The sequence below is a fragment of the Pongo pygmaeus genome, chromosome X (genome assembly GCF_028885625.2).
Source record: "Pongo pygmaeus isolate AG05252 chromosome X, NHGRI_mPonPyg2-v2.0_pri, whole genome shotgun sequence".
Lineage (NCBI taxonomy): Eukaryota > Metazoa > Chordata > Mammalia > Primates > Hominidae > Pongo > Pongo pygmaeus.
In genome coordinates, this window is record NC_072396.2 from 51,201,499 (window position 1) to 51,220,729 (window position 19,231).

The 19,231-nt window shown below is 42.8% G+C and overlaps 1 protein-coding gene across 10 annotated transcripts in view; it reads right to left on the reverse strand.

Annotated features, from left to right (window-relative positions):
* Positions 1-19,231, reverse strand: part of SHROOM4 (shroom family member 4) — a 283,821-nt gene that overhangs the window by 54,317 nt on the left and 210,273 nt on the right. For 5 of the 10 annotated variants that reach the window (XM_063660273.1, XM_054473015.2, XM_063660276.1 and 2 more), the window contains 3 exons: positions 17,307-17,487; positions 12,900-13,169; positions 1,235-11,598 (listed from right to left, as the gene is read on the reverse strand). In XM_063660273.1, coding sequence (XP_063516343.1) covers positions 11,329-11,598; positions 12,900-13,169; positions 17,307-17,487 — 721 coding nt within the window. In that variant the 3' untranslated portion in view covers positions 1,235-11,328. Of the gene's footprint in view, positions 1-1,233; positions 11,599-12,899; positions 13,170-17,306; positions 17,488-19,231 lie in introns of those variants that run through there. The other 5 variants (XR_010125372.1, XR_010125373.1, XM_063660274.1 and 2 more) reach the window with 3 other exon arrangements.

Sequence of the window (19,231 nt, forward strand, 5' to 3'; positions counted from 1 at the left end):
CTGGAATTGGCTAAATAGGGAACTCAGGGAGTGGGGCAGTGGATTTTCAGGTAGAGGGACCAGCCTTTTTGAGTGTATAGAGGGATGAGACTGCATGACACATTTGCAGAACCAGCTAGAGCTAAGGATGAGTGCGAGAAGATGTTAGGGGTCATAGCTGGAGAAGCACACAGGAGACAGAACATGAAGGGCCTTATATGCAAGAATCAGGACTTCATCCTCCGGGCAGCCAGGCCAATTAGAGGGAGCTGGGCCAGTGTGCAATTTGGAGGCGAAATTTGGAGCATGGTGTTATGCAGCTAGGCAGGGTGTTCGTTCTTCAGTTTAACAGCCACCAAAATATCCTCTTCACAGAACCGATAAAAGAGCACGAGGTCATAGAGTGAGAAGGGCAGAGCTGCGTCCAGGTCTAAGGGTTTTGAGTGCCATTCCAGCAAGCTCCCAAAGACACATGGTTTTTCTCACTCAGAGATTGCTTCAATAACAGACTTGGTTTGGGTTATCTTTTGTCAAAACTGGAGTTCTTTTTTTAATATATAAAAGGTTTTAGTAACGCTCTGAGTTTTATGACAGGCTTATTTGATAGAACAAAATATCTACCAGCCTGTGAGAAAGTGTCCAAAATTATGTTCTAAATGCATAGTATTATCTAATTTATCCACAACCTCCTTACTCTTTTCTATCTGCCTCTCCTCACTCTTACCACTGCCCACTTTTCTAAAAGAAAACTAAAGGTTCCATATTTGTAAAAGGTGCTTAAATATATAGTCATTTATGAGACTTCTAAACAGTAGCTGTTTAAGTTTAGCCCAAATAAGAGTTTTCTCTCAATTATAAGTTATCATTTATTGTATCTGCTGAGTTTGGTCTGCTTTTTCATCTTTATCAAATTTAAAACTGAGGAGAAATCAGGGAACAAATTGTTATTTTTTCAGCACTTTGACTTATTCACATTTAATCTAATGCATTTTCAAGCTGGAAAGATTTTTTACTCATGGCCTTTTCCCAGATTTTTTCCTTTGCAAAAAATAGAATCAACTCAACACCCAGGGAGGTGAGTTCCATTAATTATCCTTTTCAGATAGAAAATAAGTAGCTGGGAGGAAAATGGGAATTCAAAGCCATGTTATTTTACTCTGTTAATGGCAGTAAGCAACTCCAGAATGAAGGGTCATATTGAAGAAACTTAAGCAGTTTACAAACAGAATGTGGTCTGTTAATGTTTACACTGCTCAGGAGGAGAGGAGCTTTTGCCAGAACCCCTTAGTCTTTGGCCATGTTTGAATGTTGCACAGAATGGGCAAGATTTCCATGTGACATGAATTGATTTTCTCTATCAAGAGTGGAATTCAACCTTTCTGTCTAAACTACTTTCAAATCCTACCTCTTCAGTGATAGTTTGTCATCCTTTTGCTAGACAATTTTTTAAAAATCTCATCACAAATCCTGTGGAGAAAATATCTTTGGTGAAAATCTTTTATTGTATATATTTAAGGTGTACAAATGATGTTTTGACATCCATATACATAGTGAAATGATTGCTACAGTCATGCAAATTATATATGCATTTCCTCACATAATTACCCTCTTTTGCAGTAAGAGCACCTGAAATCTACTCTTAGAAAATTTCCAGTATACAATACAGCATTATTAACTATAGAACTTATGCTGTACATGAGATCTCTAGATTTATACATCTTATGTAACTGCAACTTTGTATGCTTTGACCAACATCCTCATTTCTTCCACCTCCATCCCCCTGTGTGTTTGACTTTTTTAGCTTTCACATATGAGATTATGCAGTATTTTTCTTTCTGTGTCTGGTTTATTTCACTTAGCATAATACCCTCCGGGTTCATCCATTTTGTCATAAATAGCAGGCTTTTATCAAAAAGACAAGGGATAACAAATGTTGGTGAGGGTATGGAGGAAAGGAAACCCTGGTACATTGTTGGTGGGAATGTAAGTTAGTACCCCATTTTGGAAAATAGTGTATATTCCTCAAAATATTAAGAATACGATGACCATATGATGCAGAGATTCTTCTTCTGGGTAAATACCCAAAGGAAATGAAATCAGTATCTCGAAGAGATATCTGCACTCTCATGTTCACTGAAACATTATTCTCTGGTGAAAATTAATGCAAAAAATATTTTAGTGACTGCAATAGCAAAGAGATTCATGAGTTTAGCCTATTGCACACAGCTGAAGAAATCAAGGAAGAATGTTTTGCATTGCCATACCAGGGTAAAAAGTGATTGTGTATTTCTGTATATAAAGTATTATGTAATTGTATATTTATACTTATCTATCTCTTTCATTAGGATAAAAGCCCCACGAGAGTGGGGACTTTGTCTATCTTGTCCACTTCTGAATCCCTGAAGCACAAAACAAATTATTGGCACATTAGTTGAATGAATGAATGGCATTGCACACTTACAATCTATTTTGTTTAACTTACAAACAGCAAAAATGCTACCACAATTCTGAATTTTGATTAAACAGTGTTTCAAAATCACAGACCTGTTTTAAAGATTAAATGAGGATTTCTGCTTTAAAAATGTATGTTTAGATAGAAAAATAGTGTAAGCAAAGATACGTGAAAGTGCTTAACCCAGGGTGGGAAACTCAATAACATTTAAGTTGACTTTAAGTCTAAAGATAGGTTTGAGGAGGAGTGGATGTTTTCCCCAAACCAACCTCAAATTGGACCTTAAGTTGTCCACATGCAAAACAGTTCCTTCTCTATTGCTCTGAATGGGGTGTTTTATTGGGAGTATAGACAGTCATCTTGCAGGCAGCTAACAGACTACATTGTTCTCATCAGATGGTAGTATTTGAGCTTGCCAGAAAATTTTACTTACAGTGGGGAACTCCTAAGGCTGAAACATTTTATCTGCAGGTCCAAAAATATCTTGACCTGGTGCACACAGCAGGGTAGGTAAGGAAAGGAACCATCATCTACGGAGAACCTACCACATGAACAGCTCTACCACAGACCTCATTTGACTCCTACTTTAGCTTTATAATAAAAGTTAACATTCATTGGGTACTTATTGTCCTAAGTACTTTGCATGGATTAACTCAATAATTCCTCACAACACAAGGATGTATTTTTGTTTCCACCATTTGACAGAAGAGGACATCCAGGTACAGGGAAGTTAAACATGCTCAAGGTTACACGATGTGTAAGTGGTGGAGCCAGTATGAAAACCTACATGGTGTGGGTTCCAGTGTCCAGGCTTGGAACTGCCTCCATAAGAGAAGGGTTACTATCCTCATTATTTGCTAAGGCTCAATAAATAAAGTGACTTCCAAGGTCACATTAACAGAGCTGTCTGACTCCAAAGCTGAAGATGCTTTACTTTTCCTTATATTGTTCTACTTCAATCTCACCTCAATAAAAATAAATCTAGCAGCTAACATTTATCAAATACTTACTACATGGCAGACATTATTTTAAGTGCTTCATGTGAATTATCTCATTTAATCATCATAGTAACACTTTGAGGTGCGGCTTTTATTAGCCCCCTTCTGTAGATGAAGGTATTAAGGTTGAGAGGAGTCAAGTAACTTATTAAGGTGACATAGTAAGTTGGTAGAATCAGGATTTAAAACTTGGTTTATTTGCCCAATGAGCCGAAGCTCTTATCCATTCTACCACAATATTTGCCTAGAAAGATTGCCCCTCCTTCCCAATAGTAGTCCCTCCCATCTCTCTTGTTTTCGCTGAAGTCTTAGTACAAGGCTGAGACTACTCTTTCTCCTTATGTTGCTGGGTCTTCCAGGTCTTCAAGGGGAAGGTTGTAATAGTAAAGTCACTCCCAAATTCAAATGGTGTAAATATTGTACCCTTTGGAGTCACGAATGAAGTACATGCTCACCATCAACTCAGATTTTTGTCAAGAGGAATGAGACTGATGGAAATAATCAATAGCTTTTTTTAAAAAACACACTTATTGAGAAATAATTCATATACCATTTAGCACACCCATTTAAAATGTATACTTCAATGGTTTCCAGTACCTTCACAGAGGTGGACAACCATGATGACAATCTAATTTTATAATATTTTCATCATCCCCAAAAGAAACCCCATGCCTATTGCCCCTGAGCCCCCAGCCTTGACAACCACTAATCTGCTTTCTACCTTTATAGATTTGCCTGTTTGGGACATTTCATATAAATTAAATCATACAATACGTGGTCTTTTGTGATTGGCTCCTTTCACTTAGCATATTTTCAAATGTTACATGTATCAGTATTTTATCCATTTTTATGGCTAAATAATACCCTACTGTATGCATATATCAAAGTTTGTTTATCCATTCCTCAGTGGATGGACATTTGGGTCATTTCCACTTTTTGGCTATTATGAGTAATGCCACTTTAAACATTCATGTTCATGCTTTTGTTTGAACACCTGTTTCCAATTCTCTTGGGTATATACCTAGGAATGGAATTGCTAAGTCATGTGGAAATTCTATGTTTAACATTTGGAGAAACTGCCAAGCTGTTTTTCAATGAGGTTGCATCAATTTACATCCCCATCAGCAATGTATGAGTGTTCCAATTTCTTCATTTCCTCACCAACACTTGTTATTGTTTGGCTTTTTGATATAGCTATTCTAGTGGGTATGAAGTGGTATCTCATTGTGGTCTTGATTTGCATTTCCCTAATGAATAGTAGTGCTTGAGCATCTTTCCCTGTGCTTGCTAGCCAGTTGCATATTGCTATAAGCTGAATGTTTGTGTCCTCTCCAAACTCATATGCTGAAGCCCGAATCCCCAATGTGATGGCATATGGAGGTGGGGCCTTTGAGAGGTAAATTGGTTTACATGAAGTCACAAGAGTAGGCATTCGTAATGAAATTATAATGCCCTTATAAGAAGGGGAAGAGACCAGATCCCCTTCTTTTTTTTGAGACAGAGTCTCGCTCAGTCACCCAGGCTGGAGTGAAGTGGCTCGATCTCCGCTCACTGGAAGCTCTGCCTCCTGGGTTCATGCCATTCTCCTGCCTCAGCCTCCCGAGTAGCTGGGACTACAGGCACCCGCCACCACGCCCCGCTAATTTTTTTGTATTTTTTTTAGTAGAGATGGGGTTTCACCGTGTTAGCCAGGATGGTCGCGATCTCCTGACCTCCTGATCTGCCTGCCTCGGCCTCCCAAAATGCTGGGATTACAGGCGTGAGCCACCGTGCCTGGCCAAGACCAGATCCCTTTCTGTCTTTGCTGAGGACACAGCCACAAGGTAGCCATCTGCAAACCATAAAGTGGGCCCTCACAAGGCATTGAATCTGCTGGCATCTTGATCTCAGATTTCCCAGTCTCCAGGACTGTGAGAAATAAATGTTTGTTATTTAAGCCAATCAATCAGTCTATGGTAGTATTCTATAGCAACCCAAGCATACTAGAACACATATTTTCTTTGAAGAAATGTCTATTACAATCCGTTAACCCATTTTTAATTGGTTATTTTTATCATTGAGTTGTAAGAGTCCTTTTTTATTTTGAAGTATCTGATATGCAAATATTTTCTCCTATTATGTTGCTTGTCTTTTCACTTTTTTGATATGGTATATTTTTAGCACAAAAGTTTTTAATTTTGATTTACTCCAATTTATTTCTATTTCTTGTATCACTTGTGCAAATCATCTTAACATTAGGAAGACTTACTACAATGTTTTCTTCTAAGAATTTTATAATTTTGACTCTTACATTCTATGATCCATTTTGAGTTGATTCTTGCATGTGATTTAAGGAAAACTTCATTTTTTCCCATGTAGATACCCAGTTGTCTCAGCACCATTTGTTAAAAAACTTGTCTCCTCAATTTCTCTTGGGACCCTTGTTGAAATTAACTAGCCATATACATGAGGATTTATTTCTGGACTCTCAATTTAATTCCATTTATTTATACATCTACCCTTGTGTCTGTACCACACTGTCTTGATTACTGTAGTTTTGCAGTAAGTTTTGAAGTTGGGATGTATGAGCCCTCCAACTGTTCTTTTTAAAGATTGTTTTGACTGTTCTGGGTTCCTTGTAATTCCATATGAATTTTAGAATCAGCTTGTCAACTTACGCAAGGAAGCCACTGGAATTCTGATAAGCATTGGATTGAATCTGTAGATCAATTTGGGGCACATTTCATCTTAACAATACTAAGTCTTCCCATCCATGAACATGGAGTGTCTTTCTATTTATTTTGATGTTCTCTAATCTCTTTCAACAATGTTTTATAGTTTTCAGTGTAAAAGTTTTGCACTTCTTTTGTTAAATTATTCCTAAGTACTTTTTTGCTTTTTGATGCTATTGTAAATGGAACTGTTTTCTTTCTTTCTTTCTTTCTTTCTTTCTTTTTGAGACAGAGTCTCACTCTGTTGCCCAGGCTGGAGTGCAGTGGTGCGGTCTCAGCTCACTGCAGTCTCTGCCTTCCAGGTTCAAGCAGTTCTCCTGCCTCAGCCTCCCAAGTAGCTGGGACTACTGGTGCGTGCCACCACACCTGGCTAATTTTCTGTATTTTTAGTAGAGACAGGGTTTCATCATGTTAGCCAGGATGGTCTCGATCTCCTGACCTCGGGATCCACCTGCCTTGGCCTCCCAAAGTGCTGGGATTTCAGGCATGAGCCACCACGCCTGGCCGGAACTGTTTTCTTAATAACATTTTAGGATTGTTCATTTGATCTTGTGTTTTAACCTTGTATCCTGCAACTTTCCTAAATTCATCCAGGCAGGTAGTTGTGAGCAACACGAGAAGAGCAAGAATATGCCTGGGATAAGGAAAAAATGAATTGAGTAGATCAGGACTATAATAATGGTTACCATGCACTGAATATGTTTTCAACAAGTCAGTACTTCCCATGCTCTAATACGTTCATGAATCTCCTGGAAATCTACTTAAAATTCAGACTGCTATCACTGGGTTTGGGGTGGGCCTGGGATTCTGCCTAATAACTTCTTGGATTTTTAGTGGCTTTTATTTATTATTTTCAAGTTACAATAACTCTGCAAGCAAGATAATACTGTTGCCATTTTACGGATAAGAAAATGACCTCAGAAGTTGAGCTAGTAGCCCAGGTTCATTGAATAAGTGGCAGAACCAGGATTTGAACACAGTTCATTCTAATGCCTAAGCTGGACTCTTTCTACTCTACCACAATGGATATCTTGAGTAGAAGGCGGATAGTTGGAATGTGAACAGAATATGGATCATGAAAAAAGAAAGCTTTTCAATGTCAGAGTTGCTGCCTGGAATATATTTAAGTCTAATCTTTGAGGTTGCCTTGGAGAGCAGATCAGCAAGGCCCTTGCTTTCCAGGGAGCTGAGCAGGAAGGTGTGAGATTGGACTATCAGCTAGAAGTAAGATGAAAATACTAGACAGAATTCAAGATTGGAAGAAGTCTAGAAAGAATGGCTTACCTTCGATCAGGCTAGACTCCAGAACTAGACTCTGTATACTGCTTAGGTCTATACCTGAGATTACACCTATTGTTGACTTTTTCTGCATTCTAAACATGGGGTTAGACTGGATGTGATGTTGCCACTGAGTAACCAGAGAGGAAGAAATATATCAGTGAGCTAAAGGGCAGGGCTGTGATCCTGAGGTCCTTCTGAGTAGAAAAATACCATGCTTTAATACTGTGATAACAACAGAAATAACCAATGGCTTAAACTCTGTACCCCCTACTCAGGATGGTCTTGAAACAGATGTCTAAAAGCTGTTCCCCTAAAAAGGCTATGGCAGATCCTGCTATTTAACTGGGGATGATGAATGGTATAGCGTCAATACCATCCCTCAGAGGCCAGGGTAAGGGTTTAGGGCTGTGGGTAAGGGTCTGGTCATATGTTTATCTGTGAAGGACTATGGATAGGTGACCAAATTCCTTTCCAGTACTTTTCAGCAGAATCTTTAGACTTCCATCACCTGAGTTAAAACACATGAGATTTTTTTTTGTCCTTAGCACCTTTTATTGAAATATGACCCTTGATGACAATCTGGCAGGCATATCTATGTCAGCCAACAAGGGAGTGGTGGAGGACACAAATGCAGAAACAACAAGATTTGGAAAAAGAATAGCTTCACATGGGATAGATGACCCCCAACAGCTGTACAACCAACACTGGTTCTTCATCTGTAGAAACTGTCCCCTGCCCCACCCCCCCCAAAAGATCTACTAATCTTCAAATAATATAATATGCTGTTGCAGAAATATTATTGGCATAGACGACTCCTCTGGCAAAGACAGTGGGAGTCACCAAGCTCCAAATGGGTGGAAGTGGCCAGAAATGGGCCCAGCTTCCTCCATCTGGGGCTTGCTACTGGCAGAGCAGCACTGTCGGGGGGGTTGGGTTCAGGATGTGGCTCTGGTGTGCCTGGGCAGCTTTTTGGCACATGAGGTTAAATGGAAAACAGAACCTGAACCTAACCTTGAAAGAGGCTTTTTATCTTTTCACCTCTCCTTTTCTTTGCTTCCATTTTCTTCCTTTCTAGGGCTTTATTTTCAGTGTCCCTGTCTTATTCTGTCAGATTCTACTTGGGCATTTACAGCTATATCCTGGTTGAGTCTCCAGCTGTGGGACTCAGGGAGATTCAATTATCCAGAGCCCCGGAAGGTGGCAGGAGGGGTTGGGGGGACATGTGATAGTAACTCATGCACTGACTTCTCTATCTATCAGCCATCATGCTTGCCTATTACCCATGGGGGCCTGTATAAGTATTTGAAAGGAGAGAGCAGAAGTCAAGACTGATAACTGTCTTTGGGGATCTCCCTTGGCCTGCCTTCCAAACTGCTACTCACTGGCAGGCCTTGGAGGAGGGCTGAGCCCAGGAACTGGGAACAGGGGAGAGAGACTGCATCTCAAGTAATACTGGCAGCTTTGCAGCACCATCACACACAATGAGACTGCCCTGGCAGGAGTGTGGCACGCCAGTGTCTGTTCAGCAGTTCACCTTTATCTACCACTTTTGGGGTTATTTTTTAAATGCTTTGGCAACTTTCCCTCCATGTGAAAATGAGCATCCTTGTGTTCTGATTCCAACTCTAGAAACTAATTTGAGATGGGATTAAGAACAAAAATAACAGAGTTAATAGTATTTTTTGTGTCATAAACTTAAGGTACAACCAATCACATGCTGACTAGAAAAACTCAGACTATGGCCATAGTGTCCAGGTAAGTGACCATTCTTTTCCCTAGGCCCATATTCCCAAAAAGGTGTTCTAGCCCACAAATCTGAGAATGATGAAACATATCAGCCTCATCCTCCCAATACAGGACATCTCAATTTGCTCATTGTTTGTCCTAGAGCCTGCTCAGAAGAAAAGATGACAACTATGGCCTCCATTGAAAGCACTCCCCTACCTTCTCAATCTTGGCTGGCTTGTGTAAGCCTAGCCCCTGCAAGCCACCAGCCTTCCTGAATAAAGTAGAATCTTCCACTGGAGGGGAGAATGGCAGGGTTGCCATTCTAACAGTGTTTCTGGCAGCAGTACTAAGAGCAAACCCAGGGCTCCACAGAAAGGCTTACCCCACTCGCCACCCCAGGACACCCTGCTGGCCAAGATTCTCCCATTGTTTTCAAATACAATGAAGAGGAAATGGAAGCTAGTGACAAGTATTTGTAACAGCAGCAAAAGTTCCTTGGCAAATTCTTTGGTTGAATGAGACATCCCTGCTGCTACAGTTGACCTTCAAGGACCCTGAGGAACTCAGCAGTAACTAGAAGAGATGCCAGGCCTTGGCTGGGTTGTGTGATACCAAGGATTGGCCCCAGTTAGTGAGGAACAGGGAGCTAAGCTGGATAACAGGGCAGCATTTGGCCATAACCCCCTTCTTGCCATCGTCCACCTGAGGGCTGCTTTTCCAGCATAGAAACTAGCTACTGGTGTCAGGGCCTTGGCAACAGCAGCAGTTTTAGTTGTTTGTATGCCTAAGATCCTGGCTGGGTCATCAATCGCTCTGGGGAGCTGGCTCTGGCTGGAGCTCCTAGCTACCTTGAGTTTTGGTTCCCTCGAGCCAGGCCACAGGCTGAGAAAGCAATGGTTAGAGGAGTTCCTTCTGAGCTCACCTCTACTGATCCCATAGCTTGGAGATGGTAGAGAAATGACTGAACCTTTCTCCATTTCAGGAGATTTCTTTGGTTTCAAAAAGAAATCAGTAAGAAAAACTTGAACCCTGCTGGGGAATGCTAAACTCAAGTCACTTAGACTTCAAGGGAAGCACAAGGCCAGGCCACTGTAGGGAGGCTCTGAGTTCAAGGGGAAAACTCCTTCCTAGACATTGGTAGATATGGTGGGAACAATTCAACGCCTTGGCACTTGCTTACCTAGCCACGGTGGATTCAGGCTGATCTGCAGAAAATGCTTTCCTTCTGGGCTAACTTTTCCCTCTCCAACTTCCCTCTTCTCACCTTATTAGTTAAAAAAGAAAAAAAATAATCAAAACATAAAAATAAATAAAATCAAAAGGCCATTTAAAATATAACAATAAGAACCCCCTCCCCCAATAATGAAACCTACATCTAGAAGTCAGTTTTAGTAGAGCTATTAATGGCCCATATGGTGAAGCCCTGGGGTAGGCACCTGCGGTAACCCCCAGCAATGTAAAGGAAAGATGAAACAAGAGGTGGTAGGACCAAAGTCTTAGGACAGGAAGAGGGTCACACTAGCCAGGGCTAAGAGTAGGCCTCTTCCCCTGAACTTGCTGCTGGGAAAGGTAAGGGTAGAGCCTATTTAAACCTGGTTCCTTCCTAAGGGGCACCTGGGGGTACTCAACCTTTGCTTGCATTTTTTTCAGTGTAATTCCTCCCTCTGTGCTTTCCCTTGCAAAGCTTGGGTGAGGCCCTGAAACTGGTGCCAGGTGAATGCCCTCAAGGCAGCCAGCTCTCTGTGAGAAATGGCTGGGCCACAAGCCCTGGGGCAGAGTAGAGCTGCAAGGCAGCTTCCCTCTGAGCCTTTAGAGGCTGTTGATGATATGGGTGGGTGATGAGTACTTGATGTCTTTGGTGTCCTTAGTACAGAGCAGAATGAAGGCACTTCCTTGGTTCTCTGTGCAGCAAGTACTTGCCCTTGGCAACTGTGGGAAGGAGAATGTGGTTCTAAGATCACACCTTGCTGCAGCTCCCTTGGGTAGAAGTTGTGGCTTCCCCAGGGTCTCCTAGCTGGTTAGGACCACTGCTAGGGAAGGGGTAGTGAGAGACATCCAGGGTAGAGGGCTGGAACAAACTGCTAATTGCTATCTACTTGCTGAGAAACTGCTAACAAAGAAGATTGAAAGCACTTCCCACATGGCTGGGCAGGGATGCTGTGGCAGAGTGCTGGTAGAATTAGAAATTGCTGGGCCCCAGGAGTAGACTCTCCCTGAGACATTTGAGCTGCTCTTCCCCGAGCTTGATCTTCTCCTCCAGCTCTCGCTGTTCAATGATGAGAGCAGATTTCATCTTGACAAAGTGCTGGTAATCTTGGAGCTGGTCCTGAGGCAGGTAGCGGGAGACCATGCCAAACACCAACTTCTCCCGGCGGTCCACGTGCTCCTTCAGTTCCTTGGCATCTGCCAACTGCCCCGTCAGCTGCTGCTTCTTCTCTATCAGCACCAACTGGGGAAGCAGAGGACCAAGTAAGGGCTCTCCCAATTACGAGGCATCTGTCCAACAGTGCTGCCTAGCAGTACTCCACCAGAGATGCTGCCACAAAGCAGCTATACGTTCTGCTAATTAGTCAGTCCTAGATTTTCTGCCCTGAGGTCCACCTCCATGCAAAAGCCTTTGTTTCCTGTAGCAGGAGGGTAAACATGACAACAATTCTGGATAGGGGATGTGAAATCACCTCTTTCCATCTCTTTAACGCTGTCTTCAATGTAGGGACCACCACTGGGCTTGGGGTGGAGGAAGGCTCTGACAAAGCCAGCCTGTGTCCCTTTCATCTGGTGAACAACTGTCACTGTGGAGGTGCTTTCTGTATGATGTGTGTGTCTGTGTGAGTGGATATGTGTGAGTGTATGTGTCCATGTATGTATGTATATGTATGTAGATATGTGCCTCTTGTTGTGGATTCAAAGGTATATCCAAAGCCACCTGTATAGGGAAAGGTGATGCAATTTTGGTTCAGGAGTATATGCATAGTGACCCAACCTGTGAAACTGACAGCTTTCCAATCTCAACTACTTGATGAGACCTCCCCCTCCAACTCTAGAGTGAGGCAAAACTGCTGCTGCTACTACTACTACTGGGAGCTAGCATTGATTCAGTGTTTACTCTGTCCCAGGCCCTGTTTTATGTAATTAACATAAACTAATTTAATTCTCACAATAATCCCATAAGGCAGGTAGTATGCTCACCTCATTTTATAGATGAAGAGATTGAGGCAGAGTGACGTTATATAAGTTGTCCACAGTCACACAGCTAATAAATGGTAGGGCAAGAATTTCAGGGCACTTAAAAGCCAGTGTTCACACTCTTATTTTTTTATTTTATTATTATTATTATTTTTGAGACAGGGTCTTGCTCTGTCACCCAGGCTGGAGTGCAGTGGCACAATCTTTGCTCACGGCAGTCTCCGCCTCCCAGGCTCAAGCAAACCTTCCACCTCAGCCTCCGGAGTAGCTGGGATTATAGGCATGCGCCACCATGCCAGACTAATTTTTGTATTTTTAGTAGAGATGGGGATTCACTAAGTTGCCCAGGTTGGTCTCAAACTCCTGGACTGAAGCAATCTGCCCGCTTTGGCCTCCCAAAGTACTGGGATTACAGACGTGAGCCACCGTGCCCATCCTCAGTGCTCACATGCTTTTAACCCCATGCTCTACTGTTTCCCATAGTAGCCCAACATGAAAGAGGGAGCCCTGAGAAGAAACAAATGGCATTTCCCTCTACCCACACCCCAGAGACCCCAACTCTACCTTCTCCTGGTTGGCCTCTGAATCGATGCTGTTGAGAGCATTCTCCACCCGGGCCAGTCGTCCAGAGAGTGACAGCAACAGGTTGACCACTTTGTCCAGGTCCCCAACAAACAAGTGGTACTTTTCAAATTCATTGGGTTTGCAGATGGCTTTTAAGTTGGCCTCCACCTCCTCCCCAAGGGCAGAATTGGCATTGATGTCCTCTAGCAGCCCTCGCTGGGCCTCCCGCAAGACAGAAAGTTTTCTGCTGATGCTTTCGATAAGCTGTATCTAGGGGGAATTAAACAGGAGAAGACAAAGGATGAGAATGGGGATCAACAGAAACTGATTTGTGCCTGTAACCTCTGTTTTGGAATCCAAGGAACAGATGGTGGGCTCTATCCTAGTCACTGGAAACAAAGGAAACTTGGGCAAGTCATGAGCAACTCCAGTCTTTTGGGCGAGCACCTTCTATCCATCTGGTAGGGATCTCCATGTCACCACCAAACTTTTTGGCATTGGGTAAGTGGTATCCATGCACTAAGCTTCATTTACCAGATGCAACTTAATAAATACTTGCTGGCACTTTTTTTTTTTTTTTTGAGATGGAGTCTCACTCTGTTGCCTAGGCTGGAGTGCAGTGGCACGATCTCGGCTCACTGCAACCTCCGCCTCCCAGGTTCAAGCGATTCCTGCATCTCGGCCTCCTAAGCAGCTGAGGTTACAGGTGCATGTCATGGATGCCAGGCTAATTTTGTGTGTTTGTGTGTGTGTGTGTGTGTGTGTGTGTGTGTGTGTGTGTGTGTGTGTGTGTGTGTGTGTGTGTAGTTTTAGTAGAGGTGGGGTTTCATGATGTTGGCCAGGCTGACCTCAAGTGATCAGCCCCCTTCGGCCTCCCAAAATGCTGGGATCACAGGTGTGAGCCTCTGCACCCAGTCCCTTCCTGGGACGATTTAATAAATAGGAGCTACAGTCCTTTGAAGAGCCTAGGTTGGAAAAGCATTTGCACTAAGGTATTTTCCTATCACTTTATTCATTCTCCTTCAATCCATTTAAGTACATCTCAAGTTCATGACACTATGCTAGATCTTTGCCTCCTTAGCTTGGCTTTTGAGGCCTTTTGGATAAGACTGTGAGTTCTGGAGTTATAACGACTGGGTTTGATTTATAGCTTTGCCACTTCGTAGCTGTGGGACCTTGGGTGACTTGACATTATTGAGCTTCACTTTCTCTATCTGTAGAATGGGGATAATTGCTTTACCCACTGCACTGAGTCATAATAAGGAGTCAATGAGATTACGCATGCAAAGTGTTTGGCATGTAAGTGCTGCATAAAAGCTAGGCTGCTATTATTTGTTCCTCAGTCTGGCCCCACCTTGCCATTCTAATGTCCCTCCTCAGAGCCTTTCAGAATTAGCTCCTCACTCTCCTCTGTGTTCACAACACTCATTCTTGTGTTCCTGAGTAGCTTATGCAGTTCCACCTACTCTTTATCTCTTTCTTCATTTTGGTTATTTCTAAATTTCTTCAGGGGACAGCTCTGCCCCTCCCCTCCCCGACAGGAAGCCCTCCTGTAAGTCTTCTCTCATTGATCTTTTTTTTGTCCGAGCTTTTAAGTATTTTAGAATTAGAACCCTATAGTGTAACTTGAAGTTCCTCACTTTCTAGTCCTTGTGTGTGTCTGATCTCTCACCTGCTACTGATTGTAAGTTTCTTAAGGGAAGTGCTGTCTGTGTCTTCTGATTTGTCTCCCCTATAGGTGAGTGCAGTCACAGGGAAGTACAGTGGAGTTTTGGAGTCAGAGACATCTGGATTCCAATTCCACCTCCAAACTCTATGGCCTTAGGATAGATACCTAATCCCACTTCTGTTTCCTCATCTGTAAAGTGGACACCTCCCCAACTCCAGAGATTTTCTGATGGGTAAATGAAACCACATAAGTAAAAGACTTAGTATTATGACTGGCACTTAAATGCTCAATGCATGCTTACTAATGTTATTATTATTATTAAATTAGTTCTACAACATACTCCAAACTAATAGATACTTGTCTAGCTGCAAGGTTATGACAAGAATGGCCCCGTCCCAGGCTGCCCATAGCCTCTGTAGCCAGTATTGCTTTGTGGTTAAGAGCACAGAGACTCCAGCGCTAGACTACCAGAGTTTGAACTCCTGCTCTGCTGGAAAGTAGCGGTATTATATACGACCTTGAGCAAATTACTCAACCTCTCTGCACGTCAATTTCCACATCTAAAAAATAGGATAACAATAGGACCTACCTCATAGAGTTATTATGAGAATTAAATAAGTTAACACATGTTACATGTTTAGAATAGTATCTTGTACATAGGAGTATGCTTCAGTGTATGTTTTAATCTTATTCTAGCCCAAGCACTGGGACCATAGGCTTGTAGTTTTCTGGAATGTATTCCCCTCTAGTAGTTTAATTAGAGATGTCCAAAGTGACCAAGACTAAGAAAGCCTCCTCCAGGTTCCAAGACCTGTTGTCATATTTTAGAACTCTTCAAGAGTCAGGAGATCACCATGATCTCAGTCTGAAGTATAATAGGTTTGCATTTGGGGAAAATTCCAAAACCCACCGGGAACTGGGGATCAGTGATATGAATAAGGCAACACAATTAGATGAAGAGGCTGCCAGTTATATTCCCACCATCTGCTCTCCCAAATAAGAGTCAATGCTGGGGACAAAGGATGGCTGGGGGCCATCTGGAAAATGACCCACTTGGAAAATCACCTTCCCACCCCAGTTCCCAAGCTCCAGGGATAGATGGAAGGATAAAAGTGGAGAGAGCCCTTTACTTCTTGGAACTTGTGCTCTATAACCTGAACCTCAGTCCTGGGGAAGTGTGATGGATAGAGTTGTGGAGTCATCACAGATCCAGCCAGAGCTGAGTTGTTTTTTCCGGGACATCGCAAATTGGTGATATTCTTCACCTTTCTTCCTCAGAGACAAAAACTGTCATAGCCCACCCACAATCACTTTAGTTCACTTTCTGTTGTTCTGTGCTCTGCCATTTCTGACCATCTCTCTCTTTTCCTGGTCAGACTTCTAGGTTTGCCCCTGCAGAGGCCAGGCCCTGAGTAAGCTAGGAGTACCCCTGCTCAGGGAACATGGAATCCAAGGAAGCAGACATCTGCATCAATAAAACTTCAACACCACCATGCTTCCAATTCTTCCCCTGACATTTTGCTTCAGATAGGAAATTGGAGGAAGGACTCTTGCAAATGGCCCTGGACCTTCCTGTGGGTCATGTCCTGAAAGAAATATGGGCAGAACAGTTTACATTGAGTTCAGATGTCCACAAAGAGGTAAATTGAGCCTTTGAGGTTGCCATGACAACCCTATTTGCTTATGAAATATAATAGGTAAGTGCAGGGAGGGGAAAGTGATTCCAAGAATTTGATTAGAAAACCAGACTAGTGGTACTTAGACAAAGAAAGGAAAGCTTTGGAACAACAACAACATCATCATCTCCACTTAACTATTTTGTACTTTTAAGACATAATTGACTATCCTTGCAAATAAATACTAAAGTTTGCCAGCCTATAATTTGTCCTTATTTTACTTAGTCTCTTCTGTCTCCCACAAAGTTGCACAAAGAATAAAAATCAATGGCACTGCCATTGGTTAGAAGAGCCCACTGGCAGAAACTCTGATGTGCCCTGGGTAGTGAGTTACTTACAAGGCTGGCTTAATTCAGAGAGACAGCATGTACTGTACAGTAGAAATTCAGACAGTCTTGACTTCAAGTGCTGGATCTACCATTTAGTCTGTAACCCCTGGGCAAATTAATCCCATCAACTAGTAAAAAAGGGATAGGGATAGTAATATCTGCCTTGTTGGGCTGTTCTTTTCTTTCTTTTTTTTTTTTTTTTTTTTTTGAGACGGAGTTTCACTCTTTGTTGCCCAGGCTGGAATGCAGTGGCACAATCTCGGCTCACCGCAACCTCCGCCTCCCGGGTTCAAGCGATTCTCGTGTTTCAGCCTCCCGGGCAGCTGGGATTACAGGTGCCCGCCACCACGCCTGGCTAATTTTTGTATTTTTAGTAGAGACAAGGTTTCACCATGTTGGCCAGGCTGTTCTCGAACTCCTGACCTCAGGTGATCCACCCGCCTTGGCCTCCCAAAGTGCTGGGATCACAGGCGGGAGCCACCGCGCCCGGCCCTTGTTGGGTTGTTCTAAGGATCACAGAGACAATAATGATGATTATGATTGTTATTATTATTATTGACTGGATCAAAAATAGACAGGACTTGGATCTGTGAGAAACCCAGAGAGGCTGTATGATTTCCATACTGAAAATATGGGAATGCGAGATGTTCTAGAGAGTGTAGAAGGCTGGTCATCCTCCAGACACATTCAAGCTAAATTCTGAAAATCTCTAGGGCACATCAAAAAACTTTACCTTTTTTTGAGCCAGTTCATGGTCAACTTCCTCCTCTCCTAGGCCAATCTCTGCCATCTCAGGTTGGTCTTTCAGTTTGTTCAGCAGCTCTGCCTTGGCCACAGAAATATTGTAATAAGCTGAGTAAGAGGTAGGGATTCCTGGGGCCCCTGGAGGAGGCGAAAAGTGCTGAAACTCTTGTCTGTGGAAACAAAGAATGACCATTTGAGCACCTCTGTTGAGAGGCTGCTGACATTTCTGCTTCTTAATTTCTCCATCTGAAAAATGGAACCCTGCTTCACCAAGGAGTTGAAAAAAATGGAGAAGGCACTGTTCAAATGTAAACAGGCCACATGAAGGCAAACTGGAGTTAAGTAAAGGCAAGTTTTAAGAACTTAGAAGGCTATTTCCATGCCCCTGACTTTATTGGCTAGGGAGACTTCTTTCCAGATAATTTGGTTTGGTCATTAACACTCAATTAAAATCCAGAAAACCTGGCAGGCCTTCTGATCATCATCCCTTTGGTGCATGACTCCAGTATGTGGATCCCAAAGTAGGGGCTAGGTGGTAGAGAAGTATCTGAGACCTTAGCTATTGGTTCTCCAAGCCTGTTGGCCTCCCTCAGACCTACCCCTGGATCTCAACCCATCCTGGCTCTATCTAGTCTTCTTGCTTACAAAGGCACCCTGTGGCTTTCCTGGACACTCTCATCATTTTTTTCTTTTCCAATGCCACTCCTACTTGAAACGGACCCTCTGCTGCAGATCTCCCACAGCAAAGAGGTCACCCATGACCTCAACAGTGGTCACCATGTTGGAGGCTGTGGTTAGCACCCTGCCAGGGACTTGTCACCGCCCATCACATCTCTCATGAACTCTTCAGACATTGCCTGCTGTAGGGCAAGACTTCAGCCTGAAAAGGGATAGCATCTCTCCACTTCTGGCATATTCCCAATGGCTCCTGCCTCCTCCACGGTTGTAGAATGAAATGGGGAAAAAAATGGAACCAGTGGCACCCAGGGGCTTGACAAGTATAGCAACAGACCCTGTTGTCTTGGGTTCACCAAAGCCTGTGGGGCTGCGGCATTGCTTCTCAGAGCCCCAGCCCATGAAATAGAACTTCTCAGGAAAAAAAGTAGTTCTGGTTCCATGCTGGCTTGGGTTTGGCCTCTTCTGCCATCAAAGCTTCCGGTCTGGTGTGAGGAAGGAAGTAGAGAGAAATGCTACAATGTCAGGTCTCAGCGATGGAGGGGCAAATAATTTTGCCCATGGTTTATGCTAGGGGGTGGCCCACCCTCACTATATTCTCATTGCCTGCTAGCCACTCCCATCCTCCACCTGTCTGTGTCACTACCCCTTCGCTAACCTCTAGCTGTTTGAAAGGGAAAATAGGAGAAACTCATTAGTCATTTTTGCAGCTATTTGCAGTTCTTAGATAAAGGTCAAAAATAATGGTTAAAAGGCTCCACAGCTGTTTACTGATTCATGCTATGCTGTCTCCTAATTCATCACACAAAAGAAAGTTGGGCCCGCCAATATTTTTTATCCTAGGTAAATTCATTTATATATAAGTTTCAAGCTTGTAACACTGATAAAAGAACAATACTAGCTAACATGCACACCATACTTACCATGCCCCAGAAACCATCCTAAGATAGATACATACACACATAGGTATATAAATATATAATTGAATGCTCATGAAAACCATTATACAGATAAGGAACATGAGGCAACAAGAGGTACAGTGACTTCCTCAAGGTCACCAGACACTAAATGACAGACCTGCAATTTGCACCTGGACAACCTGACTCTAGAATCTGTGCTTCAAGCCGCTATGCTATACTGCCAAAGGGACAACTTGAGATCATATAAAAGCCTACATGTAAGGAATTTTCTGGCTGGAGTATATCTATGTTGGCAGATAACGGAGAATATTCTGGAGGG